The following is a 26,882-nucleotide window of genomic DNA, read 5'->3' on the forward strand; positions in this document are numbered from 1 at the left end:
TCATTCCTTGTCACCAGCACACTGGCCTCAGAACCCTGGCTCGGGACTTGCCAGCCGTGCCCGGCTTCCCCGAGTTTACCGCGCTGAACCCTGTGATCGCGTCTGACCTCTGGACTTGCCGTGTATCCCCGAGGGTCCCGCCCTTGCTGTTCTGCCGCTGAATCAGAGTTTTGCAGCACGTTCTGTTTCTCTGTGAAGACCGCACAGCGCGCGAGGGCAGGGAGCACGCCTCCTCCGTTCCTTCTCACCCCTGCACAGCGCCTCCTCCGTTCCTTCTCACCCTTGCACGGCGCCGCCGGGAGGACTACGCAGGTAGGCCTGGATGCTTCTCCCTTATTTAGGCAACGGCCTGCATTCCTACCGACGAACTTTCTGCATAAAAATTGAGAATCCCAGGTTAAGGGACTTGCTTGCAGGCATCAAATTACTACATCCCAGCACAGAGCCTGATTTGTAATTGTTATTTCATACATGTTTGTTGAATGAGAAATGAGTGACTGGACGCCTGGTGAGGAGCCCTGGAGAGCCCACACTTTTTCTACTGGAGCACACACAGCCTCTCAGAGACGAGCTGGTGGGAGAGCTCCGGGCGGGCGGGGCGGGGAGCCTAGGAGCGGGGTTGCCTCCGGCTGTCCCTCCCCACTCTCCGACCCCCACCTCCACCCCGTAGTTGGCCCCTCTGGCGGTCTGAGCTCCTGGAGTAGAATCCCTGGCATTCACCGCGACTTAATCACCTCGTTGCTTCGGGCATTTTAGAACCCAGCCCAGTTAACAAGTGTCTTTCGCAGTTAGGTCCTTACAGGGAAGTTGCCTGGTTCACCCCTGAAACCCGTTCTGGGAAGACCGTGCTACCTTTCTCACCGCTGCCACACTGCCCCAAAGGAGTCCTGTCCAGCCTCTAGCCCCAGTCCCGACCGACCTGTCTGGTTGCTCAGACTGAGCGCTCTCCGCTCCAGTTCTAAGGCTCCTGGACTCGAACATTCTGCCAATGCCCTTAAAATATGGGGGAGGCTAAAGGGCTCAGGTCTGGCCTTTGAGAGGAGAGTGGGATGGGTTTCATTGGCTCTTGGAGCTGGGAAGAGCCGTTGTGCTCACCCAGGCTCACCCTTTACCTGGTACCTCAAAGCCTTGCAATGGCCCCACCAGCTTTTTTTTTTTTTTTTTTTTAGATTTTATTTATTAAAAAACAAAAAAGATTTTACTTATTCATTAGAGAGAGAGCGCAGGAGCACACAAGCAAGGGGAGAGGGAAAAGCAGACTCTCTGCTGAGCTGGGAGCCCGTGGGGCTTGATCCCAGACCTGGAGATCATGACCTGAGCTGAAGGCAGACGCTTAACCATCTGAGCCACTCAGACGCCCGGGTCCCTACTACCGTCCTTAACCTGCTTCCAGCTGTTTGCAAACCTCTCACTTAGTGAACTCATCTGTGATCTGGCTGCTGTGACTCTCTCCTCTGCTCTAGGTCTGCCCTCTGAAGCCATTCCGTTTTGACACTGACTTTGCTGCAAAAGCCGGCACCTCTGCAAGGAACCTTGGGTGGGCGCGTTTCCCCACCTCTGTTCTCTGCTCGGCTGGATCTCTCTGCTTTGGAGGCAGTTTTGGTCTCTCCCCTGGTTCCCTAAGGGGCCCAGGTGGGCCGGGAGGGAGGGAGGAGCGCAGAAAAATCAGAAGGAGGTTTAAATCCACAGGAAAGTTCTCTTTGTGAAAGGGTTTCTGGTTTTCAAGGTCAGAGGGAATTTTCGTGATGTGTTGTTGTTTTAGAACCCTCCCTGCATGGGGCACCACTCAAATGGGACTGCCCCCTGCGGTGTAATGGGGGACTGCATTGGCCAGCGATTCCAAGGCTCTGCCTTCTAGCAATGACAATCCAAGAGGAGCACGAGTGGCCTCAGGAACCAGAAGCTGCTGTCATTCCCAACCTTGAGCTTGAGAGGAAGATGTGGTTGCCCAGTTCTTCTTTCACTGGACTCAATTTCTTCCTCTTCTGCGCCCATGAAGTTTTTGTTCAGGGTGGAAAGGTGGCCCAGGTGTGGGTATAACCCCTCCAGTTCACTTTTCTCAAACTCTGCTCCACTTCATTTCTTCGCCCAAATGTCTAGGGGCAGGAGGCCCTGGGGCTGGTCTTCCTGCTCAGGTCCCTGGTGATTTCTTCTTCTTCTTCATTTTTTTTAAAAGATTTTATTTATTTATTTTAAATCTCTCTTTTTAAAAATATTTTATTTATTTGACAGAAATCACAACTAGGCAGAGAGGCAGGCAGAGAGAGAGGAGGAAGCAGGCTCCCTGCGGAGCAGACAGCCCGATGTGGGGCTCCATCCCAGGACCCTGGGATCATGACCTGAGCCGAAGGCAGATGCTTAAGGGCTGAGCCACCCTGGTGCCCCTATTTTTAAAAATCATTTCTCTGTCTAGATATATACTTAAGGTTTTTTTTTTTAAAGATTTTATTTATGTATTTGACAGAGAACACAAGTAGGCAGAGAGGCAGGAAGAGAGAGAGCCCGGGGAAACAGGCTCCCTGCTGAGCAGAGAGCCCGATGTGGGGCTTGATTCCAGGACCTTGGGATCATGACCGGAGCTGAAGGCAGAGGCTTTAACCCACTGAGCCACCCAGGCGCCCCTTTACTTAAGGTTTTTGTTTTGTTTGTTTTTTAAGTAGGCCCCAGCCCAACATGGGGCTTGAACTCATGACCCTGAGATCAAGAGTCTGCACGCTCTACTGCCGCAATATATACTTAATTTTTAAAACTTTTTACTTTGAAATAATTTTATATTTACAAAAAAGTTGTGAAGATAATACAGGGTTCCCATATAGCCTTCCACCAGTTTCCTCGGACGTTAATGTAACCACAGTACAATTACCAAACCTTAGGCATTAATATGGGTGGAGTACAATTTAATAAACTGCAGATTTTATTCAGTTTTTCCCACTAAGTTCCCTTTTCTTTTTTTCTTTTTTTTAATATTTTATTTATTTGACAGAGAGAAATCACAACTAGGCAGAGAGGCAGGCAGAGAGAGGAGGAAGCAGGCTCCCTGCGGAGCAGAGAGCCCGATGCAGGGCTCGATCCCAGGACCCTGGGATCATGACCTGAGCCAAAGGCAGAGGCTTTTAACCCACTGAGCTACCCAGGCGCCCCTAAATTCCTTTTTCTATCCCATAATCCAATCCAAGATGCCACATTGTATTAGTATACACCGGATTTTTAAAAAAATGTATCTCCCCCTGGGCATGCTAATTCGTAGTCAGCTATTTCCATTGGCATATATCATCAGTGCTTCCCTGTAAATTAAAATTCTCCCACGTGGGGACAACTGGCTGGCTCCGTCCGTAGACTATGTGACTCTTGGTCTCAGGATTATTCGAGCCCCACACTGGGTGTGGAGATTACCTAAAAATAAAATCTTCAGGGGTTCCTGGGTGACTCAGTTGGTTAAGCATCTGCCTTTGGCTCAGGTCATGGTATTGGGGTTCTGGGATTGAGCACCCCTCCACCCCCACTGCAGTGGACTCCCTGCTCAGCGGGGAGCCTGCTTCTCCCTCTGCCCTTCACCCCATTCATGCTCTCTTTCTCAAATAAATAAATAAAATCTTAAAAAAATAATAAAAAATAAGGGCTCCCAGATGGCTCAGCTGGTTAAGCCTTTACTTTCAGCTCAGGTCATGATCCCAGGGTCCTGGGATTGAGCCCCACATCGAGTTCCCTGCTCACTGAGAAGCCTGCTTCTCCCTCTCCCTCTGCCTGCCGCTCCCCCCGTTTGTGTGCTCACGTGTGCGTGCACGCTCTCTCTCTCTGTCAAATAAATAAAATCTTAATAAGATAAAATAAAATAAAATTTTTCTATGTTATCGCCATTCTTAATGGTGGCATCATGTTGCACTATAGGGATTTGCCTTAAATTGCTTACCAGTGGCTTATTATTCTGCTGTTGTTTAAATTATTTCTAGGGGCGCCGGGGTGGCTCAGTGGGTTAAGCCTCTGCCTTCGGCTCAGGTCATCATCTCAGGGTCCTGGGATCAAGCCCCGCATTGGGCTCTCTCTCTTGGGAGCCTGCTTCCCCGACTCTCTCTGCCTGCTTGTGATCTTTCTCTCCCTCTGTGTCAAATAAATAAATAAAATCTTTTTAAAAATTGTTTCTAGTTTTTCACATTATGAAGAATGATGAGATGAACACCTTGTGCATATTTCTGATACATTATGATACAAAATAATCTCTGATTATTTTGCCGCAAGAGAAATCCCGTAACTGGAATTACGGTGTCCAGGAGACCCATCCCTCTTCCTTCCCAGTCCACGGCCAAGATTTGGCTCTGCTGGTGGCCTTTATGCTTCAACAGATTGCTCACCCCTCACCCTGAGGCAGGCAGGGGAAAAAGCAAAGAGGCCCTTAAGGGACCACAGTCACTGGATGGCGGAGATGGCAGGACATCAAAGGGAGCCAGAGCCTTCATACCTTCTCAGCCTTCTTCCAGGCTAACCAGCCCCAGTTGGGTATCTGATCTCTGTAGAAAGAGGATGATGCTTCTTCTGAGTCCAGGGATAATGGGAAGGGACTGTGGTGGGGGTGGAGCAGAAGCTGCTAATGCATTTTTGCCAGCATCTTTGGTTTCTCCAATATCCAGCCAGACTATTAGCCGTTCCCCAAGGATGGCCTTGCTCCTCACGTCATCCCCCATTTCCTATAAATGGGAAGTGGCTAGGGAGTAGGCTGTGTGTGTGTGTGTGTGTGTGTGTGTGTGTGTGTGGTGGGGGCAGGGAGGAAGGAAAGAGACATGGCAGTTTTCAAGGACGGTAGACTTCCAGGGGAACTGAGGCCCAGAGAAGCTGCCACGTGTGCAGAAGGACCCAGCAGTGTGAGAAGTACGATGGGTGTCAGGACGTTCTCTAAAACTCTGAAGTCGCTGGTGAACCTCTGCCTTGTTTCTGGAGCCCAGAGATGATGGGGATGCGTGGCTGGGGAGTCGTCATTGGACCAAAGGATTGCCTCAGCTTCTTTATCCAAAAATGGTACTGGTGTCTCGAATTGTCATAAGGAAGGAGTGAGCTAAGATACGGGCAGCATGTAGAAAGTGCCTGGCACCATCAGTAATAGTTAGTTGTTATTATCATGACATGAGGCTACACCAGCAGAAAGAGGAGGGAGCATCTTCATAGCAGATGGCCCAGTGGAACCCTGTGCCCGGTGGGCAGGCCCTGGCGAGGGCTTCTACCTGGCTTGGTAAAGAAGTTCACCTGCACTTACTCACTCAAGGTGGCCACTGCTGAATAGGGCCCGGGATCTCAGACCACGCTGTCTGCTCACTGCCCTGAGCACAAGGCATGAAGCATGTTGCCTCCAGGCCAAAAGTCAAGGGGGCAGAGAGGGGCTGCTTCTCCTCTGAGGCAGGACAGACTTGTCTGTCCTGCTCCCAGAGCTGTTTCCCCAAGCCTGGAAAATACCATCGTCCACTCTCTCCTTCTCTGTAATTTTCCAGCTGACCTGGGATTCCTCTGACTCCAGCCATCTTTTCTGGGGCAGAGGGGACACCAGCTCAGGGACCCAGAACTCTACCCTAGTCTTTCTGCAACATGGGTATGCCAAAGGCTTGGGAAAGTCACTGGGGCACTAGAAGGTCACCTGTTGGAGGAATGAGTGCTGAGACAGTTTCCAAGTGTCTAGTGACTTTGAAAGTTCTCAACTTTGCTCTGCTCTCTCCTGCACCCTCTGGCCCACGGCCACCCCACGTGGGCTCCATTGCGCCTGGCCCCCTCCTATACTTCCCACTTTTCTTGGCCTCCCAGCTCCGTTGCCCTTAGAGCTGTTCTGGCCAACTGCTTACAGAAGCCCCAGGTACAGAAGGGACTGGCTTCCCATCACACCCGGTTGGTGACAGGGCCAGCACTGGGTCCCAGTGACCCAGGTGCCCAGTCCAGGCTACAGCCAACTAGGTCCTCCCCTTCAGAGGCATCTTCCTGTGATGCGGTGGCATTCAAGCGAAGAGTCCACACACGTATGATTTCTCTCCACCCCAGCACAACGCCACGAAGGAAAAAGGCACAGCTGGGCCTCCCCCACCCCAAGGCCAGCCTGGGCCTCCAGTTCTCCGTCTCCCACCTGCATTGTTCTGCTCTTGTCAAAGGCCTTCTGGAAACACGGGATCTGTTGGGAACTTGCTCAACAGCTGACAAAGGGGACATTTCACTTGCAGCTCCTCACTCCCTCTTCCCCAGTCACATCTTTCGGGGGACACCAGATTGAAATTCGGCTCTTAACTTCAGAGGGACTGAAGACTGAGTTAGGAAGCGCTTTCTGCTTCGGATGGTGGCGAACGGCAGGAAGAGCGACTTGGGGAAGAGGGTGCCATCTCCTTGGAACGGCTGGTCCCGGCTGGGTGGGGTGCAGCTCCGCCCGGGCCCCACGGACCGCCAGAATAGCACGTGCGGGTAATGGTCGCAGACTGGCTCCGGGGAGGGGAGGTGCCCCGCGGAGCCCGGCAGTCTTTACCTAAATGTTTTGGTGGCGAGCGGCGAGGGGGCGGTGCACGGCCCTAGGTAATGACAGGGCAGGCGGGGAGCCACGCGGGGGCTGCCCGTCTCGGTCGCGGCTACAAAGACCGCTCCGAGACCTCCCGCTTTCTTCCCCCGGGACCAGCCCCACCCCTTCCCACCCCTCCCGCACCCCCCACCCCCGACCCGCCTCGCCTCGCCTCGCCTCGCCCCTCCCCCTCCCGCAGCCCCAGCGCGCATGCTCTCTCCCCCCGCCGAGCAACCTGGAGATTTAAAAGCGGCCGGCTGGCGCGCGTTGGGAGGAGGCGGCGGGGACAAGCTCGCGCGCGCCGGCCCCGGGTGACAGCCGCACACCTCGGCCAGGTAGGCGCGCACCTCCTCTTCTCCCGGGGGAGGGGACCCCCCGGCGCGGGGGAGGGAGCGGGGCAGCGCGGCGGAGCTCCGCGGGGTGGCGTGTTCCGCGCCCCGCGCTACTGCGGGGGGAGGTGGCGGGCCCCGGGCGCGTCCCCTCTGTTCTGCCGCTCGGTCCCCGCGGAGTGGATCTTTCCTCCGCGGAGGGCGGGTTGGGCTGGAGCGTCGGGTCCCCCGCTGTCCCGGGCCCCGCGGCGAGTGGGCGGGGAGCGGGCCCTCCCGGGAGCCCCGGGCCGGGCGGACGGCGGGCGGACCGGCCGCTCGCTCCTGTTGCAGCTCCAGCGTCAGAGTTTTCTTTGGAAAGTTGCATTTATTTTCCTCCCTTGTCGCGGCTTTGCCGGAAAGGGACGGGATGAGTCACCGCGGCGCGCACGGTCCGGGACTGGGGAACCGGTAAAGGGGCCGGCGACCGGGATGCCGTGGGGTCCCCGGCCTCGGGCCGGCTTGCTTGGGCTGAGGTGCGGGGGTTGAAAAGGGAGGGAGAGGTGATTGAGCGATCTCGAACGTTAGTCTTGGGGCCGGGCTCTGGGCAGAGAGTTGAGGCTGGAGTGTGTGGGTATGTGGGTTCCTCTGCCCCCCCTGCCCCGCAGCCTCGGTCATCCTTGCGGGGGCGGGAGGGAGGAAAAGGAGAGGCCCTTTTCTCCGCGTCCCCAGGGGGCCTCTGGTAGGGATGGTGGCAGTGCTGAAATCAGCAAACAGGTGTGATGAGATGGTACCTGGGCATCCGATCTGGCTTCTCAGGACTCTGGGCTTAGGCAGCGGCATGGCCTGCTAGAGGAGCTCCCGGGGACCTGCGGCGTTTCTCCTGAGTGCGAGCCAGGTCTTCTGTTCCCCTGAAGCGCAGGAAGCCCCCGTGACTTGCTTTTGCCCTTGACCTCTGAATCAGCTTCCATCTTCCTCACGGACACTCTTGACTTGCTCAGCTTTTCCTCCTCCCCCTGGGCTGCTGTGCCACCCCGCTTCCTCCTTTCTCCAGGGGCCATAGTTGGGGTTGGGAGGGGTTTGGCATGGTGGGTACCTGGTGAGGACTTGCCCTTCAGCTGTTACACGGACCTGATCCCAGTGGAGCGGACACTAAGAATAGCCCCGCTGCTGTTTTGCTGCCCTGCATTCTGCCGCCGGGCACAGCCCGGGCACCCAGGCCCAGGGCCACCTTCACTACTGCTCCTGGAAGCCTTGCTTGGGGGTGGGGGTGAGGCCCTGGGGGGCCTCTGGCCGCCTTTCCTGATGCACCTAGCAGATCTCCTTTCAGAACAAGGAGCCTTGGTGTGGGGCTCACCTGCCCAAGGCTTGGGGAGCAGATTGGCCTTGGGGGTAGGGCAGGGAGGGCCCGGCAGGGACAGGCAGGAAGGGAAGCCTGGGGAAGTGTGCAGCCCAGCTTCTTCTAGGGAGTGAGTGCTGCGGTATTTGAGGTCACAGGCCCTTCTGTTGGATGGGTCCCATCCCCTCATTCCTCCCTTATCTCCTCCCCCCAGGCCTGTCATGGAGCCAGGACTCTGTTTTTCTAAAGGTGCTCAGAAAAATGGAGTTTGAGTCAGCAGGATGAGTCTGAAGAGGAAAATACAGCTGTGGCTGAATGTACAGCTGTGGACTTACAGGCCCCAATTAGAGTATGTGTGTGGGGTGTGTGAGGGGAAGTTTTCCTATTTCCTCATGGAGCTTGTGGTGAACTTCCCTGCCGCTCCTGACTCTCGGGTTATCCCGAAGGAGGAGGAGAAAGAGCTGCTCCTGATTCTCGGTGGCCCACCCAGGTCCTTCCAGGCCACCAGGTGGTGGCGGGTTGGTGTGGGGGTCCCTCTCGCAGCCTGGGCAGGGCTCTAGAGGGACAAGGCAGAAAGGTGGGGATGGTCTGAGGATGGTGAAGGTGAAATTAAGTACCATCATTTGGACCATTAGAACCCCACAACACAGCATTATGGGTAAGAACCTAGATTGTCAGAAAGACAGCCTCTTACCTTGGCTGCTCTCTTGGCTGTGGAAACATTGGGTGAGTTACTTAACCTCTTCGAAGCCTCCACATCCCTGGCTGCAAAATGGGGCTGATAATAATAATGACAATACTTGGCAGCTTTTTTTTTTTTTAAGTTTATTTAGGTAAGCTCTACACACAATTTGGGGCTCAAACTCAGGACCCCGAGATCAAGAGTTGCATGCTCTTCGGACTGAGCCAGCCCGGTGCCCTGTAGCTTTTTTTTGTTTCTTAAATATAAATAGCTAATGGTCTGTAATATATAAAATAGGAAAAATGTAGAGCTTTATTAAATCATGCATACAGAGCACTGGACTTTGTGCCTTAGGTAATAGTGAGTGGTCAATAAACGTTAGCTAGTACTTACTATGTCTATTGCCCAGGACCAAATGGATAGCAAGCACCCAGCCTGGGACTCCGTGCTTGGGTTCTGCTCTTGTTTCTTTGGGAGCAAGGTCTCCCGGACCTCGGGGAGTCTATATAACTAGTGAAGAGACTGGCCTCCAGCACCCAGGTGCCCGGATTTCAACCCCGTTTCCTCTTGTGCAAGTTATTTCACTATTCCGTGCTTCCTGTTCCTCCGTTGTAAGGCACCGCGTCACGGGATTCTGAGGGTTGCAGGCGCTGGGACAGGTGGAGCTCCGAGCGCGGCAGGGGGTGTAACAGAGCCTGATCAATGTCAGCTAGTGTTATCTGGTGACCGTGGAGGCAATATTTGTGGTTTATGCTTAGAAACCAGAGTTTCTGAGCAGGAGAGTGAGACCGTATATAATTATATGTAAACTGTGAATGACCTACTTGCTGTTGAACTTGTGGTCTAGTGCAAAGAACACACCAGGACTGGACATCCTGGTCTGTCCTCCATCAATACTGTGTGTGACTTGTTTTTTTTGTTTGTTTGTTTGTTTTGTTTTGTTTTTTATTTGTTTATTTTCAGAGTAACAGTGTTCATTGTTTTGGTATCACACCCAGTGCTCCATGCAGTACGTGCCCTCCCTATTACCCACCACCTGGTTCCCAACCCCCCCCCCCCCCCCCCCCCCGTGTGACTTGTTTTTTAATCAGTCCAGAAACTCTGGCCCTGCCTATCTCCTCAAGGTGGGCGAGAGAGAGTACCAGGAGATAATAGAGGTGAATACGTATCTTGAAAGATGAAGAGCCTTCTGTGCAGAAAGGTTATTTGCTGTGATTTTTAGGGAAACTATACGAGGAGGAGGGGGCATACTGAAGAGGGGGTTTTGCTCTGTTCGCCCCCGCACCCGGCCCCTAAGCCCTTTGCTTTCTGATGGCCAGAAGAAAAATCCAGCTTGCCTTTCTTTGAATAGTCAGTGGCCCTGTTTGCTGGGCAGCAAGGACAGAGGCTGGACCAGTTGGTACCAGGCCCAGCATCGCAATCACTGATGCCACTTGACTCCCAGCATTAGAGCTGGAGTGTGGAGCTTTGTCTAGTGTATTAAGTGTCCCTGCTGGGGGGCAGGAGCTGACCGAGCTGTCACGGGGTGGTCCTGATATCTGGCCAGAACTTCCTCTTTAATCCCTTTCCCTGCTATGAGGTCTATGTTTCCTCCTCCATGGGAGGAAGTCCACAGTTTTGCCACTGCCCCCCAATGACTTGTAGGGCTTCTTGCTTCTGATGTTGGAGACGGGCCCGCCTCACCTATTGGCCGTGGCATCCGTGTCTATAAAATGGTGAGGATAATATTCACCACGCAAGGTTACCCTGGGGATTACATGAGATAGGCATGTTTTGCAGAGGGCCTGCAGAGGCCAGGGGCTCAGTATGTGTTTGTCCCCTTCCCCTTCTTTGTTGATTCTGGAGATCACTCTCTCCGGGAAGCTTGGATAAGCCAGCAAGAAAGGGTTGGAGAGCAGCCCCTGGTCCCATGGCCCATAGTCCCGTAGTTCCTCGGTCACCAGTTTCAGACCAGACCCAATGCCCAGAGGGATCCTTGCTCTCAGGAGCAGCCAGCCGGAGACAATTCCCTCCTTCCCCAATGCTCTTTGTTACCTCTCACCCCAGCCTCTAATCTCGAATATCCTTTGAGCTGGCACAATAGTTTCGGAGCTGGAACCACACAGCCCATCCCTAGGGATGTGAAAACCTAGCTTCCTGCTCCTGGCTCCTGTCAGCTGCAAAGAGCTGGGCGCCCAGATACCGCGGGTGTGGCCCTGCCTGAATCCCTGTCAGGCCGTTCATGTCGCAGCAGACAGGAATCCTGATTCAGCCTCACTTAAAGGCCTTCTGTTGAGGTCTCCTCCTTCTAGGTCCTGGATGGGGACTGTGGTCCTTGCTTTCCAGGAGCTGAAGGGCTGATGGGACAGAGGGCAGGGAAGGAGACCAGAAGGACCACTGGCAGCATCCAACCCTGAGAGCTGCCTGTTGAGTGCAATAAGTTTTGGAGGAAAGAGGGGGTCCTTTTTTGTTTTGTTTTAAGATTGTATCTATTTGTTTATTTTACAGAGAAAGAGAGAGCACAAGCGGCAGGGAGAGGAAGCAGGCTCCTCAAGGAGCAAGGAGCTGGATGCAGGGCTTGATCCCAAGACTCTGGGATCATGACCTGAGCTGTAGGCAGACACTTGACGGATTGAGCCACTCAGGTGCCCCTGAAAGAGGGGATCCTTGACAGCTTGGGTTCCAGGAGCCCTAGAGGATATGCGGGACTTGAGCTGGACAGGAGTCAGATGAATGAGAACGCATCAGGGGGAAGTAACTGGAGTATGGCCACCCTTTGGAAGGAAAATCAGTCCCAGTGCTGATACATTCCCCCATCTTGGCCCAGATCTGAGATCGAAACCCATTGCCACGATTTTGGGTCTGGTATTCTTTCCACCACGTCTCACCAGGGAGGGGCCAAACAGAGAGGTTGGTGTGTGTAGAAGTACCAGTCTCCAGTGACTGTTTTGCAGGTATCTGCCCTTTTCTGCATAGGTCTGACCTGCTCAAGGCTCTGCAACATGGCTTCTTCCTCCAGGAAGCCCTGGGAGAACCGGTCATGCCCTATACCACGGGCCCCCAGCTCTAGGGACTTGGGTCTTAGCATTGCCAAAGGGGGCTGCAGGCGGTGGTCTCTGTATCCCCCACACCTTCATGGTGGGCTTGCCCATAATTGGATCTCAGCGAGCGTTGGATGGGTGGGTGGGTGAATGAGTGAGCCAGTTAATTTTAGTGCTCTTTGACATTCCTTTGGGGGAGCTTAGGTTGCACGCACTGAGGCATACTTCCTTCAAGGGTGGGCAAACTAGCACTCTTTAATAAAAGAGTCCTTTTTGGAACCCCCTTGCACCCTGCTCACTACTGAGTGACTGGGGTTTTGAGAACACATTTCCACAAGGCTGGCTCTGGCCCAGAGCCTTCTGATGACAAATAGGACTGGTCACAGACTGTAGGGTATCAGGGCTGAAAGGGCCCGAGACCGCTGAACTTGAGACCTTAGAGGTGGGACATCGCAGAGCTAGGACCTCCCCGCCTGGGGTTCTGCTCATCGTAGGTCTGTCCAGACCCTCTATCCCTGCCTCTTTTCTGCGTGCTTGCACCTCCTGAGGGAGGCCAGTCTGCAGGAATGGGGCAAGGGTTGGCTGTGTGGGGTGAGGAAAGCTGCCCGGTCTGGCTGGCTGGCTGGCAAAGTTCAAATTCACTAGGAGGGAGGCTGTTCAAGTTTCACTTCACAGGGGCCCTAGGAACTGAGAAGGCATCAGAGGCAGAGAACTTCCCAGTGGCCTGGAGACTGTGCCAAGCTCCCCATTCTCCCCACCCTGGACCAGGGGATTTCTTCGTACCTCTACCCCACGTTGTAGGGAAGCATTTCTTGTGGCCCAAGTAGAGAAAGAATTTACCAGTTTCTGCCAGGCAATTGGAGTCCAGCTCTGGAAGGGAATAGGGAAGAGGGCACTCTGCCCCCAGATGTCTTGGTTACTTGGCTCAGTTTCGGGTGGCCGCTAACCGCTGGCACTCTCCACCTGGTTCCCTGGCCTTTCTGTCATGGAAGGCTGTGAAAGCCCCCTCCCCAGTGCCATGTGGCCTTGGCAGTGAGCACTTACCCGAGGGAGAGCACCATACCCGAGGCTGGGGCAGGGAATGGGGTGGGCGGCAGGTGGGTACTAGATCACTTAGCTGTTCAGCGGTAAAGAACCCTAGACCGTATATAGACTCGTTCTCATTTTACACCTGTGAGTCCCTGGGGTGTGTGTGTGTGTGTGTGTGTGTGTGTGTGTGTGTGTGTGTAAAATGGCTTGTCCAGGCTACACAGCAGCAAAAGTTGCTGAAATTGGACTATTCTGTCCTGGTTCCCAGTTCAGAGCACTTGGCAGCATTTTCGAATGCTTGGAATCAGAGGGAAAGGCATGCCAGGTATCCAGCACATGCCAGACACCTCTGGACAGCGGCTGTCAGCCACTGTGATTCCTGTCCCTGAGATGGGATCCACCCTCGTCCCATAACGGGAGGAGGTTGACTCCACCCTCCCTCTCCTTCTCAGCCTCCGCCCCCGCCCGCCCGGTCTGCAGCAGTGACCTCTCCTCACCTGTCCCGGCCAGCACCTGGGGAGGCATTTGCATTCCTGGCATTCCTCTGCCTCTGGGGGCCAAAAGGGGTGTGAGTGGTGGTGAGGGCGGTGTGGGCCGCACGTGGGTGAGAGGGGAATGCTACCTGAGAAGGGCTGCTAGTCCGTCCTGCTCTGACAGCCGCTGCTCCCGCTGCTCCCGTTCGGGGGTGAGAGAGTCCTCTGCCAGAGGCCCGCCAGAACTTCCACAAGCTGTCTCTGCGAGGTGGTTGGTATTTGTCTCCGGGTCCTCGCCCTGCAAATGCGGGTGCTCATGGTCCCCACCTCATGCGGGGTGGGGAGGGCCAATGACCAGGTCACGTGAGTGGGGGAGCTGGCGTGCACACCCAGATCAGGCTACCACCAACAGGGGCACCCTGCCGAACCCCCCCAGGGTTCAAAGACCGGTGGCCCCTCCCTGGGGTAGAAGAGAACTGAAGGGTGAAGAGTAACTTCTCGCCTTGGGTCGGAGGGCACTCGGTCACGGTGACCTGATGTGACCCTTGGCCGCCACTGCTGTCCGAAAGGAAGTCTGATTGGGAGGTCTCTGCCTGGAGCCAGATGTGTGTCTGTGCAGAAGGTCACTGCGGGATTGCCAGGTGACCCCTTGGGAAGGTGCTTCACCTCCACTTCGGCTGGCCAGGACTGACCAGCCAAGGCGAGGGTCAGAGCAGCCCCAGAACTCCTATCACTGGGTTGCAGAGGGGAGGGGAGAAGAGAGTGGGCTCCTGGGACTGCCTGCCCGCCGGTCCTTTCCCCTCCCCTTCCCCCAACCTCTTCGCATTTGTTTCCTTTCAGAAGCTGGACTGGGGCTCTCAGACAGGGCAACAAAAGCAACTTTCCTCCAAGCCACTGCCACCTGTTGGGTTTTCACACATTGGGGGTGAGTGGGGGGAGGGAGCCGTTGCCCCTTTCCCAGTGTCTGCGCTGTGCCCCCTCTGCCCCCCCAGGGCCTGGGATTCTCTGTACTGCCCGAAGTGACAGGGCTCCGGAGCGGAGCTGGAGGGGGTGGGGGGCCCGCGGCAGCTGGAGGGGAATTGAGTGGGAAGGGGCCAGTGCTGGCAGCCGGGAGAGAGTTTGATGGATTACTCTGCAGGCCGAGAGGTTTCTCCCTAATCCCCCTTTGTGTCCCGGCCTGCAGCCCCCTCGCTCTCTCTGACAAGCTGCTAAGCAGAAGGCTTCCAGTCCGAGCGAAGAAAAGGCAGCGCAGCAGGGCCATCTCCAAATCCCTGGCCCCTAGGCCCTGGGGGAGGCCGGAGCTGGGGAGCCAGTCTGGGCCAGGGGTGGGGCCCTCCTCCCCTCGCTCCAGCCCTCCCTCTCCTCCTTTCTGCCCATTCCCTCGAGGTGGAGAGGTTGCATCCTGGGCTGAGCGGTCCGGTGGCTGGGGGCGCCCTGCGGAGCGCAGGCCTGGGCTCTTTCTGCAGATCGCTGCCTTTTTTGCAGGGTGGGGTGGAGGAGAGCGGACCCGCCCTTCCTGCGGAGTTTGAGCCCGAGAATCCAAGACCGAATGTGGGTGTGAAGGCGCGCACCAGGCACGGTGTCCTGTGTGCTGCTCCTCTCCCAGCCGCCCAGGTAGCAATACCCAGAGCCCCCTACGTCCTGGCCCGGGGCTGTAGTGAGAGCTGGCGCCTCAAAGGATGCTCGTTTGCAGGGCCCCTGGCTGGCCAGCACGGCCTCCTTCTGGGGCGGCACCGGGCCCCAGGAGGGCAGAGCTCATTTGGGGAGTGTGCTAGGTTTTACCAGTTAAGGCCAAGGACATTGGTCCCCTGGGGCTGAGGCAAGGGGTTGGGTCACCGGGATGCGGGGCTAGTGAATGCCCCAGCCCTCTTCCCCGCCCCCAACCTAGAGGGTTGAGAGAACTGGGAGAGCTCAGTTTGGAATGAGATCCTCGGATCCAGTTGGGTGTGGAGGAATGGGGGTCCCCTCTTCCTGTGTGAGGGAGACTGGCCAGGAGTGGCCCCACCCCCTTCCTGCAGCCGAGTCATTATTCCTGGAGGGAGCCCAGCCCACCCCCTTTCCTTCTCCATGGGAGGGGCCGTCTGGGGGCTGTGAGGGGTAGAGGAGCGTGTGAGAAAGCTGGGGCGGCTTTATGAGTGTGGCGGGAGGACGCAGGGGAGGACGCAGGGGAGGACGCAGGGTCGCCGAGCTGCTGGGGTCAGGGTGGGTGGGGGCCAAGCTGTTTGATGTGCCTGGGCGGGTGGGGAACGCCGGCTTCTGCATAAAGAGCCCATAGAATTGCGGCCTGACACTGGCCCGCGGCAGGCTGCTCTGGCCTCTGTCCGTCAGCGCGGGGAATGGGCTCCCCCAGCCCCACCTCGGGTGCGAGGGGGGCAGGAGCCCCTTTGAAAGCCCTCAAAGGCCTCTTTATGCGTCCCTCTGACCCTCCCTTCCCGCAGGGAGCCACCAGAAGTGGGCTCTCGCCTTTCCTCCCACCGCCTTCACTCTGTCTTTTGAATTTTGGAGAAAGTTCAGACCAAGTTTGTTCTCGCTGCTCAGTTTCGTTTCCCCACGCTTGCCTGTGGCCGAACCCAGCGCGGGGCTTCCTGCCCAGCGGGCTGTGGGTCCCCTCACCACGTCTGAAACTTCAGGAGCTGCCCCTTCTGGGGGTCTGGCCAGGGTTTCCCTGGTGGGGGTGGGGATGAGGGGGCCTTCGGACTTTCCCATCTCTCCCACTGCCCACCTCCTGCCCCCACACTACTTTCCGCCTGCCTTCTTTGGGGAAACGTTTCCCAGGTCCGTGGTGCTAGGAAGGTTGCCCATGGGGCTGCTGCTCCGGGGCTGGGCTCACTGACCAGGCCCAGCGGGCTTGCGTTCTGCTCCCCCAGGGATGAGGAAAGATGGCCTGGGGCAGAGCTCCATGGAGGTTCCTGGAGGTCTTGGGCTTCTCCCAGCCTTCTTGCTGTCTTGTCATTGGAGGACAGATACCTAGAACTTGAGAGGGACCTGTCCTCCCCGAAGGCTGATGTTCCTTTCCTGAGGTCAGGCCACAATCACCTCTCTATACCCCACTGCCCTCCTCTTCCTGTCCCCTCCCTACCAGGTGAGTCTCCAGAGGCCGGCTCTTCCGGTTGATCTTCCGTTTGCCAGATGGGCCCAGTGGTCCAGGAGCAGAGGGACAGGCAGGGTGCTGGGGAGAGTGCATGGAGTGCCTACACTCCTGAGGAAGACAAGGGATGCCCCAAATGGGTACTGACGGTCGGTCACTTAGAAGCTTTGCTGGGCAGCGTGCCCTCGGGCTGCAGGAGGGAGTGGTTGCCAGGAAAGTGGGAAGGTGGCAGGGAACCACTTGCCTCCCCACCCCTGTGGACTGGGCTTCTGTGCTTCCGCCCTGGAGGGACGGCAGGGGGTTAGCACTGAGGAAGTCCTTTGTGGTGCCCTCCACCCTGAGGACCCCGGAATGGGGATGCCATGGGGCGAGGCTGGGGCTCTGGGGAACGTCCAGGAGGGGGATCTTTGGAAGGGAGAATATTCTTGTGGGCTTGGAGTTCCTTAGGCAGTTCTGGGCTGCAAAGAATCAACTCTAGCCTAGGTGTGCCCTGGACCTTGGAGCGCAGTTCAAGTCAAAAGAGCGAGGATGGGCTTAGCAACCTAAGAACGGAGAGGCACTTTGAGCCTGCCCACCTCCTACCCAATTCCTTTCGATGAATTTTTCACCTGGCCCAGCCCCCAGCTACCTGGTGCAGCAGAGGGGAAGGGGCAGGAGAAAGGGGGGGGGTCCTCCTGAGCTATCTGGACTGAAGGAGGATGAAGGGAAATCCTTCTCTTCACCCTCTTTCGTCTTTTTGTCTTTCTCTCTTGTGGGCTAAGGAGGGTGTCCTGCGTCTTCCAGGGAGCAAGGGGCTGGCTTAGGGAGGGAAGGAGGCAGGGAGGGCTGTAATTTACTTGAAACCCCAGGGAGCAGTGAGAGCTTGGGAATGTGGGCAGGTTGTGGGTGAGTCTGGGGCTGACAGTCTGTTTGCTCAGGGAGGACCCAACAGCAGGTGAGTGTCCAGGACCTGCCCTGGGGCAGGGGCGGGGGCGGGGAGTAGAATGGGCTGGAAGCCTTTTGACCCAGAACCCCACCCTCCAGGTTGGAGCGCACCGCTCCCTCTCTTGGTCTGTGTGCAGGCTCCTGGCTTCCCCACGGATGCTGCGGCAGGGGAGGGGCTTGGCTCAAAACTGCCCAGCGGGGATTGATGTGTGTCCCCCTCCCAGCCACCCCCTGTTTTACACTCCTCCCCATGCCACCCCCACAGGAGTGCATGCCCCTTCCCAAAGTGGATCTTCAGGGTCTGAGCAGAGCTTTGGGGAAGAGGCCGGAAGTTGCCTGGCCTTCCTTTCTGGTCTACCAGGGCTTGGAAAGCGGTTATGGGAGGGACACATCTTCCCCGGAATGGCAGCCACCTGGTTTCCCTGTGGCGTATTTCAGAGAACACCTACCACAGGCTTTGTAGCGCCCTAGGCCACTGCGGGTGAGGGGCCCTAAGGGTGCTGGACCCAGTGCTGTTCTTGGGCCTTCATGGGGGTGAATCGGTGAGGCAGGGGAGGGCATCTAGACTCCTGCTGGGAGTGGCATGAAGCTCTGTCCGCATCTCTTTGGGAGGAATGAATGACAAGTTAGGGGATTTTTCTCAGGAAGACCCACCTTCTCTACTCCTCTTTGTGGCTGACTTGATTTTCCCTCTTCTGTGGTCACCCCTAAACAGAGCGTTGGGTCCTGTTGTCAGGAAGCAAGAGCTGGAGGCCAATTGCCTGGGACTGGGGGGGCACAGCGTGGCGTGGCTGCCCCAATGGGGTCTCTATGCCCAGGAGGCAGGCCTAGCAGGGAGGGCCGTGGGGACATCTCTGCTGCCATTTGGGGAGCAGAGAAAGGCCGCCCGGAAAGTGGTGGGGCCTTCCGGCAGCGCCCGGTCACCGGTGTCAATACAGGCTGGTGCCATTTGGTGCCCCTGTGAGGCGGGGACCTGGGAGCAGGCCCCACTGTCCCGTGACAGTTGGGCAGTACACGTGGGAACGTTCCACGGAGAGACTCCAGGGAGAGGTTTGCAGGCCAAGGTTCCTCCAGGGGCGCCTCTTTAGTGGTTTCAATGACAGGTTAAAACTCAACCCAACAAACCACAGCCTCCCCTTGTCCTCGTTCTTGGGGGCCTGGGGTATGAGGCAACGTGGCTTGTGGCCAGCAGCTCGGGATAGGAAGTGCTGCTCTTAACAGACGGGAGTTGACCAGCCCAGCTTTGGGAAGTGGAGAAAGAAAAGCAAACACACCAGGCCCGGCAGAGGATCTCCAGAGGCCCCTTGATAACAGGGCCTGGGGAACTGGGAATTCAATTGGTTTGATTTTTTTTTTTTTCTTTTTTCCATACCGGCAGGCAAGGGCAATGGCAAAGATATTCCAAAACAGAGAAAAACGGACGTCTGTTTGGCTCTGGAGTGTGCTGAGGTTTAAAAGTGATATTTACCTTATTAGTTATGTCAGCCTTAGGCTAATGTCAACGCGCATTTCCTGATCGGCAGCAGGCGTGGCACGGCCACTCTGTTGTCAGCCTGGGAGTGAACAGGATTCAGAGAACTCAGAGCAAATCCCAGAGGCCTGGTTCCCAGGATTGCACAGTCTGGGTTTGACTGTTACTGTCCTTTCAGGATCTGAGGGATGAGCTATGTCCCCACCGAGGCTCCCCGTGCCCACAGGCGTGTAGCGTGGCCTGAGGAGCCGGACCTGCACGGAAGGCTGGCAGAAATGGGCTCCTGGCAGAGGCCGGGGCACTCAGTGGCAGCAAGGAGGAGAGGCCTGGGCGTCCGGAGTAGGGCCGAGCCACGACAGCCGGGGAGCGCGTGAAGCCCACCATGGTCCAGAGGCTGTGGGCCGGCCGCCTGCTGCGGCACCGGAAAGCCCAGCTCCTGCTGGTCAACCTGCTGACCTTCGGCCTGGAAGTGTGCCTGGCCGCCGGCATCACCTACGTGCCACCCTTGCTGCTGGAGGTGGGGGTCGAGGAGAAGTTCATGACCATGGTGCTCGGTGAGTCCGGCACAGCCTCCTTGCTCCTGCTCCAGGTCCATGACACCCAGGAGGCAGGGTGACGGTGCCTCTGCCCAAAGAGGGAGAGGCGGCTGCTGGCTCTTCCTGAGCCAGTGGAGGCAGCAGGTTGGGCCCTGCTGGGTGGATGGGTGACTGTGGGCAGGGCTGGGGCAGTGGGTGCCCAGTAGGAAAAGAGCACAGGGACATTCCGTGGTCCCCTCAATACCCCAGACCCCTATGCAGTGCCTGGCATGTAGCAGACACGGCTCTTCCCTTAGTCCAGCCCTTTCTATCTGTTACTCATTGAATCCTTGCAATAGCCTTTGGGGCCCCCCGCTTCACAGAGGAGGTCACGGAGGCCGATGAGCAGTTGGGTGACTTAGGCAGGCCGGAGGGCTAGCTACCGATTAGAAAGATCAGGGTCTCCCAGCCAGGGCTCTTTCTTACCTAGGGCCCGGGCTGGGCCCCGACTGCGGATGTGTTCTGCAAAAGCCACAGAAGGCAAGAGGTCACCCTGGGGCGGCTCCCAGGATGCCGGGCTCTGGGGGTCACACTGCCTGTTGAAACCCCGCCTCGTGGTCCCCACCTCTACCTCTGCCCCTGTGCTCCAGGCTCACTTACCGGTTGTTCCGTGTATCATTGTGCCCATCTGAGGATGCGGTGTTAGTGGTCCTGGCTGCGAGGGCTAACCTAGAGTCTGCGTAACATACCCCGTACCATGTCGGGCAAAGAAGTGGCCCTGCGTGCGTGGTCATTTCCATCCTCCTCCAGGAGCTCGGTCTCCCTTCCCCACCACTCCTGAGGGCCCCAGCCTGTGGCTCATACGACGTGTCCTTCCTGCAGGCATTGGTCCAGTGCTGGGCCTCATCTCGGTCCCACTCTTAGGCTCTGCCAGTGACCACTGGCGTGGGCGCTACGGTCGCCGGAGGCCCTTCATATGGGCCCTGTCCCTGGGCGTCCTCCTGAGCCTCTTCCTCATCCCGAGAGCCGGCTGGCTGGCGGGGCTGCTGTGCCCGGACACCAGGCCCCTGGAGCTGGCCCTGCTGATCCTGGGCGTGGGGCTGCTGGACTTCTGTGGCCAGGTGTGCTTCACCCCGCTGGAGGCCCTGCTCTCCGACCTCTTCCGGGACCCAGACCACTGTCGCCAGGCCTTCTCCGTCTACGCCTTCATGATCAGCCTTGGGGGCTGCCTGGGCTACCTCCTGCCCGCGATCGACTGGGACGCCAGCGCCCTGGCCCCCTACCTGGGCACCCAGGAGGAGTGCCTCTTCGGCCTGCTCACTCTCATCTTCCTCACCTGCGTGGCGGCCACACTGTTTGTGGCCGAGGAGGCCGCGCTGGGTCCGGCCGAGCCGGCGGAAGGGCTGGCTGTCCCCTCCGGGCCGCACGGCTGCCCGTGCCACACCCGCCTGGCTTTCCGGAGCCTGGGCGCCCTGCTTCCCCCGCTGCACCAGCTCTGCTGCCGCGTGCCTCGCACCCTGCGCAGACTCTTCGTGGCCGAGCTGTGCAGCTGGATGGCTTTCATGACCTTCACGCTGTTCTACACGGACTTTGTGGGCGAGGGGCTGTACCAGGGCGTGCCCCGGGCTGACCCGGGCACCGAGGCCCGGAGACACTATGACGAAGGTAAGGCCTCAGCAGCGGGGGGCCGGGAGGGGGCTGCTGGGAGAGATCCCCCCCACCTCCAACTCCAGGGGACGGCCTGGTGTCGCGGGAGGCCCGCAGTCTGTGCAGTCTGAGCCGGGCCCATAGCTGTGCGTCTGGGTTCCCGATTGTTCCCGATTTCCTGGTCAGGACAACGGGCCTGTCTGTGCACGAGGCCGCCACAGTGGCTTGCAGTCACAGCACCTCAGGCCACGGAGAGTTTGCCCAGAGTCATTGCTCCCATTTGCCAGAAGAAAAGGCTCAGCTGAGTTAAGGAACAGGGGGGGCAGAGGAGTCCGGGCCGCGTCTCGGGTCCCCCTGGCCCCTGCTCCCCCTGTTGACTCTCCCCCTTCCCTGGCAGACCTTCAGCTCAGCGTTCCCGAGCTCTGTCCTGGAGCCAAGGGCAGAGCTGTCTTTGCGTTCCCGTCTTAGAGAGCCGAGCACTAGCTGAGGCCCCGAGCAACCCTCAGGACGTGGTCCCTTGCCCTTAGCTGGAGGCTTTGACCGCACCATCTAACGGCCGGCAGTGGAGGAACCTAGATTCCACGTGTGGCAGTCGGGTGGGCCGAGGTGGGGGGAACGGGCCTGGCCACAGTTCTGAGCCCTCCCCAGGTTGTACCGGCCTTTTCCTGCTCTGGGGCTGACTTCTTCTCCCCCCCACCCCTGCAGGGGTCCGGATGGGCAGCCTGGGGCTGTTCCTGCAGTGCGCTGTCTCCCTGCTCTTCTCCCTGGTCATGGACCGGTTGGTGCAGCGATTCGGCACCCGGGCTGTCTATCTGGCCAGCGTGGTGGCCTTCCCCGTGGCTGCCGGCACCATGTGCCTGTCTCGCAGTGTGGCCGTGGTGACCGCATCGGCTGCCCTCACCGGCTTCACCTTCTCCGCCCTGCAGATCCTGCCCTACACGCTGGCCTCCCTCTACCACCGGGAGAAGCAGGTACTCACGCTGGCCGCTGGGTGGGGCGGGGGCGGAGAGCTGGAGAGCTGGAGAGCGAGAAGTCCTTCTTTGACTGGAGAGGAAGCTGTGTAGCCCTGGGCCAGAGACGTGGGCTGCACGGAAGGAGGGTGTAGATTAGATTCTGGGAATGACTTCCTGGTGTCAGGACTATAAAGCACTTGAGTGGATAATTGCAGGAAATGCTAAATCCTTCTTTGGGGATCCAGAAGAATTGGGCTAGCGGAGGCGCTCAGTCTGGGCTGGGTTGTTCTAGGCAGAGGTGGGGTGGGGGGGGCTGATCAGATGACCTCCTGGCTTTAGCGCCCCGAGTGGTGCTGTCTGGCCTTGGCAATGGCTCTCTTTATTCAGGGTGGGGCACTGTGATGGGCCCTGCCCTGCTTTGATCTCCTAGAGGGAGAAGTGTCCTTACTACCCTTTCTCTTTCTGCTTTATCTTCTTTTTCTGCCTAATTCTCTCTTTTCCTGCCTCACACCTTTGCCTCTGTCCCCTCCCCCACCCCCACGGTGGGTCTCTGAGCCCCATGCACCTGGCACGGCTCACCGGGCCGCTATAAGTTGGGGGCCTCCTTCCTGCTTGGTCCCACGCCAGCCAGCCCCTCCAGGGGCCCCATTCTGTGGAACGCCTCGTGACCAAAGCTGTGTGGTCACTTTTGTCCCCTCATGGACCTCAGGGAGCTCTGCCCAGAGGGTAAGAAGTTGGAGTGTCCTGAGGGAGGAGACGCAGACCTGCCCTCCTAGGGCTTCCAGACCATAGGGAGGAAGTTTGTCCGCCGGAGGACACGAGTGAGGTAGCGGAGAAATGGCTAGCTAGGAGGGTGGTTAATTGAATAGGCAGCTGCAGGGGTGGGGCGTGTAGACGGAGGGGCCAGGGTTTTGCTTGGGGTAGCCCTGTCCCTGAGGCCCCTGTCAGCACACGATGACCTTCATCGGCCTCCATTCTGCTGCTGCCCCGCCTGGGGGCTCGGGGCTGGTGTCCAGAGGCCAGGCTTGGGCATGTGCACTCACACTCAGGGAACATGCTCGGGCTGGTCCTCCCCTCCGAGTGCGGAGTGTGTCTAACCTAGGGGCCTCTTGAGGCTGCAGGCTCACTGGTCTTTCCAGGGGTGGCAGGCGGGGAGGACAGGTCCCACGAGGCCCACTCCAAGAAGCAGTTGATGGCACACTTGGCCACGTACGCCGTCTGTACTTGTCTTGCCTGCTTCTGGCCACCCCAAGAGCTGTCTGCTTCCCTTTCGAGCTCTGCGGTGGGTCCCAGCTCCAGCGCAGCCGACTCAAGAACCCTTCCACGTTAGGCGCTAGTGGGCACAGGGACATGGGGGATGAATTCTGGCCCTATCCTTAAGTAGGGGGTTCTGGGCAGAGGCAGGCTACCCTAAGGCACACAGTGAGAAAGAAGCAAGAAGGTCTTCAACATTAGCCCAGCTAGGCTGAAGGAGTCTGGAAGATTCCTCTTGTTCCTCTCTTCCTCCAGGCTGAGTCTGCTGGGCCTTCCTTGTCCTGAGTCTGGGGTCATGTGCCTCACAGTACGGCCTGGGACCCCAGTGAGAGCAGAGCACCTCTCTGCGAGGTTGAGAAGCATGTCCCAAGGCAGAGTGGTGAGGGGCAGAAAGTAGGAGGGTTAACCCCCTGTGTGGGCATTTGGGCCCTCAGGGGTCCCATTTTTGGATTTTGTTCCTCTGTTCTTACACGTCTCTCTTCTCACCTGTCTTCTTTCTGTCTTTTCCCTCTACCTCGGAGTTCCATTCTCTTCCTGACCTGCAGTTGAAGTTTGTCTGCCCCTTACTGGTTCCAGGAGAGGCTAGAGGAGACCTAGACTTCTGGGTTCAGATCTGTCCCCCCCATCCCCTGCCCTGGAGGAGAGTCTTCATTAGATCCAGACGAAGGAGGGTCTGGCCTGCTGCACAACTGTCATTGAGGCTGGTGGCCTGGCTTCTTCCAGCCTCTGGTGTGAATGCTGGGGTCTCTTCTCAGAGCTGGGATCCCATGCTTGGATTCCCACCTCTCCTGTTCCGCTCCTCCCCAGGTTTTCCTGCCCAAATACCGCGGAGATGCCGGAAGCAGTGCCAGTGAGGACAGCCTGATGCCCAGCTTCCCACCTGGCCCCAAGCCCGGATCTCCCTTCCCCAATGGACACATGGGTGCTGGAGGCGGCGGCCTCCTCCCTTCTTCACCTGTGCTCTGTGGGGCCTCTGCCTGCGACGTCTCCATGCGGGTGGTGGTGGGCGAGTCGCCTGAGACCAGGGTCATCCCGGGCCGGGGCATCTGCCTGGACCTTGCCATCCTGGACAGTGCCTTCCTGCTGTCGCAGGTGGCCCCGTCCCTGTTTATGGGCTCCATTGTTCAGCTCAGCCAGTCTGTCACTGCCTACATGGTGTCGGCTGCGGGCCTTGGTTTTGTGGCCATTTATTTTGCTACACAGGTGGTATTTGACAAGAGCGACTTGACCAAATACTCGGTGTAGAGTCCCTGTGATCCACTGAGGGAGGGCCTGCCTCCCTGGGTCCCAACCCCTCCCCCACCCCCCACAGCGGATCCAGGTGGCCCCCTGGGGGGGGCCTTCCGGTTTGTCCCTGCCAAAGTGGTGTGGCTCTCTGCTGCCACCCCGTGGCGGTGAGGTGCAGAGCCGCACAGGTAGGGGACTGGGGCTTCTCTCTCCAGTCTTCGGGGCTGGCTGACTGTTGGTCCAAATGGGCTTCAGTGTGGACTTCTCCAGGGAGGCCAGAAGGGTAGGGCATTTCCTTAGCTCCGTGCACTGGAATGCGGGACACTGCAGGGGCAGGGAGATGACCCAGGCAGGGTTAACTGCTAGTGTCCTGGTCGAGACATACCCAGAGAAGGGATTTGGAGAGCTCAGTAATCTCGACCACCTGGTCTCTCACCTCCAAGCCCTCTTATCCCATAGATTCCTTTGATGTTGTCTTGCATGGAGGTTTCTAGTATGAAACTCCTCTGCAGGAGTTGAGACTATGAAAGTTATTTGTGGGGAGAGAGGAAGCCGCCTGGCCGCGTGGCACTGCCTTCTCCCATCCCCCAGCAAGTACATTTGATCAGGACATGGCTTGTTGGCCCCTATGTCGTCATCATAGGGACACAGGCCTTTAAATATTTAACTTATTTATTTAACTAAGTAGAGGGGAATCAGTTCCCCAGCTCTGCCATCTCGGTGTCTCAGAGGTGAGATCCCCAGTGGGCCCCGGGAGGCAGCTGGTTTATCGGGCTGAGCATTGCCAGAATCATCTTCCCTTGGGTGATCAGTCTGGCCCTAAAACTGCCTAACCCAGGAGCTTGGAAGCTCTGCTTACCCAGCTGATATCCCAAATCATGTTACCCAAGACGGGGAGCTGGGGGTGAGTGAAAGGTGGGGCTCCGGGTCTCAGCAGCCTCCCTAGCCTCCCCTCCTCTCTTGGCCCAGCCCGCCCCCCAACCCCACTCCCCTCTGCTGTCTCCAGGGCTGGACTGATGAAGGAGCTGCTCACCCCCCCACCCCCTTTCCCCACTGACTCCACAACCCTCTCCCTGGGGCTGTTCCAGGACCAGAAGCACAGAGTGTGGCTCCTTGAGCTTTTATCTGTCTCAACCCCCAGGGCATATCCGTGCTTGGGGAATCTCGCACGGAAACTCAGGAGTACCCCCTGCCTGGGCTAAGGAGGTCTTATCTCGGGGGGGTTTAAGTGCCGTTTGCAATAATGTTATGTCTTATTTATTTAGTGGAGTAAATATTTTATACTGTTTGTGAGCAATCAGAGTATAATGTTTATGGTGATGAAATTAAAGGCTTCTTATATGTTTCATTGGCCTGTGTTTATCTTTCCTGAGGGGAGGGATCAGATCTCTCTCAAATTATCCTCAGCTTCCTTCTCAATAGGGATCCTGTGTGGGCAGCTTCAGTTCCCAGTGTCACCAGCAGGTGGAACCATAGACCAGCACTCGTCCTATGTTTGGCGCTTGGGCTTGGATGTGCTACTCCTTGGATTGGAGAGTTGTTGGGAATTTGGGGGTGGGGAGCAGGGAAAACATGGAGTGCAGGAGAGTGGGGGCATCGTCTTTCTCAAAGGGCTCATAATGTGGCCAAAAGTTGGAACAAGCACCCTCTATCAACTACAGCAATAGGAAGGAGGAAGGAGCCTGGCCCGTGCAGGCTCGGATTTCAACGTCACTGAGCCTTGGTTCCTGTCTCCTTCACCCTTCCTGCCAGGCTGAGGGCGGATTCAGAGTCTTCCCTGCCACGCCATCTCTCTCACCTTTCCAGACTTGGCTGCCCTTCCTGTTCCCGGTCCTCTTGGAACAGTGTAGTTAACACCATGTGCAGGACCAGCTTTGTTTGGGGCACTGGGCTGGCTCAGTGGTTAGAGCACGGGGCTCCTGATTTTAGGGTCAGGAGTTTGAGCCCCACCCTGGGTGCAGAGATTACATTTTTTTTAAAGGACTAGCTTTATTTATTTTTAAGATGTTCTGTATTTTATCCTAAATAAATAAAATCTGAAAAAAGGGGGGGCACCGGGGCGCCTGGGTGGCTCAATGGGTTAAGCCTTTTCCTTCAGCTCAGGTCATGATCTCAGGGTCCTGGGATCTGCTCAGTGGGGAGCCTGCTTCCTCTTCTCTCTGCCTGCCTCTCTGCCTGCTTGTGATCTCTGTCAAATAAATAAAATCTTAAAAAAAAAAGAGGGGGGCACCTTGATGGCTCGGTCAGTTGGTGTCTGAGTTCAGCTCAGATCATGCTCTCAGGGTCCTGGGGCCCAGTGGGGAGTCCGCTTGTCCCTTCGTTCCTCACCCCCAGCCGTGCTCTTGCTCTCAAGTACATAAATAAAATCTTTAAAATATTCTATATTTAACTTTGTGTTCTGGAAAATTTCAAACATACATGAATAATGAGCCTGGTAC

The 26,882-nt window shown here is 57.2% G+C and overlaps 1 protein-coding gene across 8 annotated transcripts; it reads left to right on the plus strand.

The window, feature by feature from the left end:
- The first annotated feature begins 295 nt into the window (after window positions 1-295).
- On the plus strand, window positions 296-25,792 carry SLC45A3 (solute carrier family 45 member 3). 8 transcript variants are annotated; one of them, XM_045982894.1, is made up of 7 exons: window positions 6,785-6,852; window positions 14,206-14,290; window positions 14,851-14,979; window positions 19,027-19,402; window positions 20,246-21,028; window positions 21,716-21,981; window positions 24,025-25,792. In XM_045982894.1, exons 4-7 carry the CDS (start codon window positions 19,231-19,233, stop codon window positions 24,460-24,462), a joined length of 1,659 nt encoding a protein of 552 aa, XP_045838850.1. In that variant the 5' UTR covers window positions 6,785-6,852; window positions 14,206-14,290; window positions 14,851-14,979; window positions 19,027-19,230; the 3' UTR covers window positions 24,463-25,792. The 8 variants fall into 8 exon arrangements, with proteins under 8 accessions (XP_045838857.1, XP_045838852.1, XP_045838850.1 ...); XM_045982895.1 differs by lacking the exon at window positions 6,785-6,852 and adding an exon at window positions 11,404-13,636; XM_045982897.1 differs by lacking the exon at window positions 14,206-14,290 and having other exon boundaries at window positions 6,803-6,852.
- Window positions 25,793-26,882: the final 1,090 nt, after the last annotated feature.

This window comes from Meles meles, chromosome 17, assembly GCF_922984935.1.
Source record: "Meles meles chromosome 17, mMelMel3.1 paternal haplotype, whole genome shotgun sequence".
Taxonomy (NCBI): Eukaryota; Metazoa; Chordata; class Mammalia; order Carnivora; family Mustelidae; genus Meles; species Meles meles.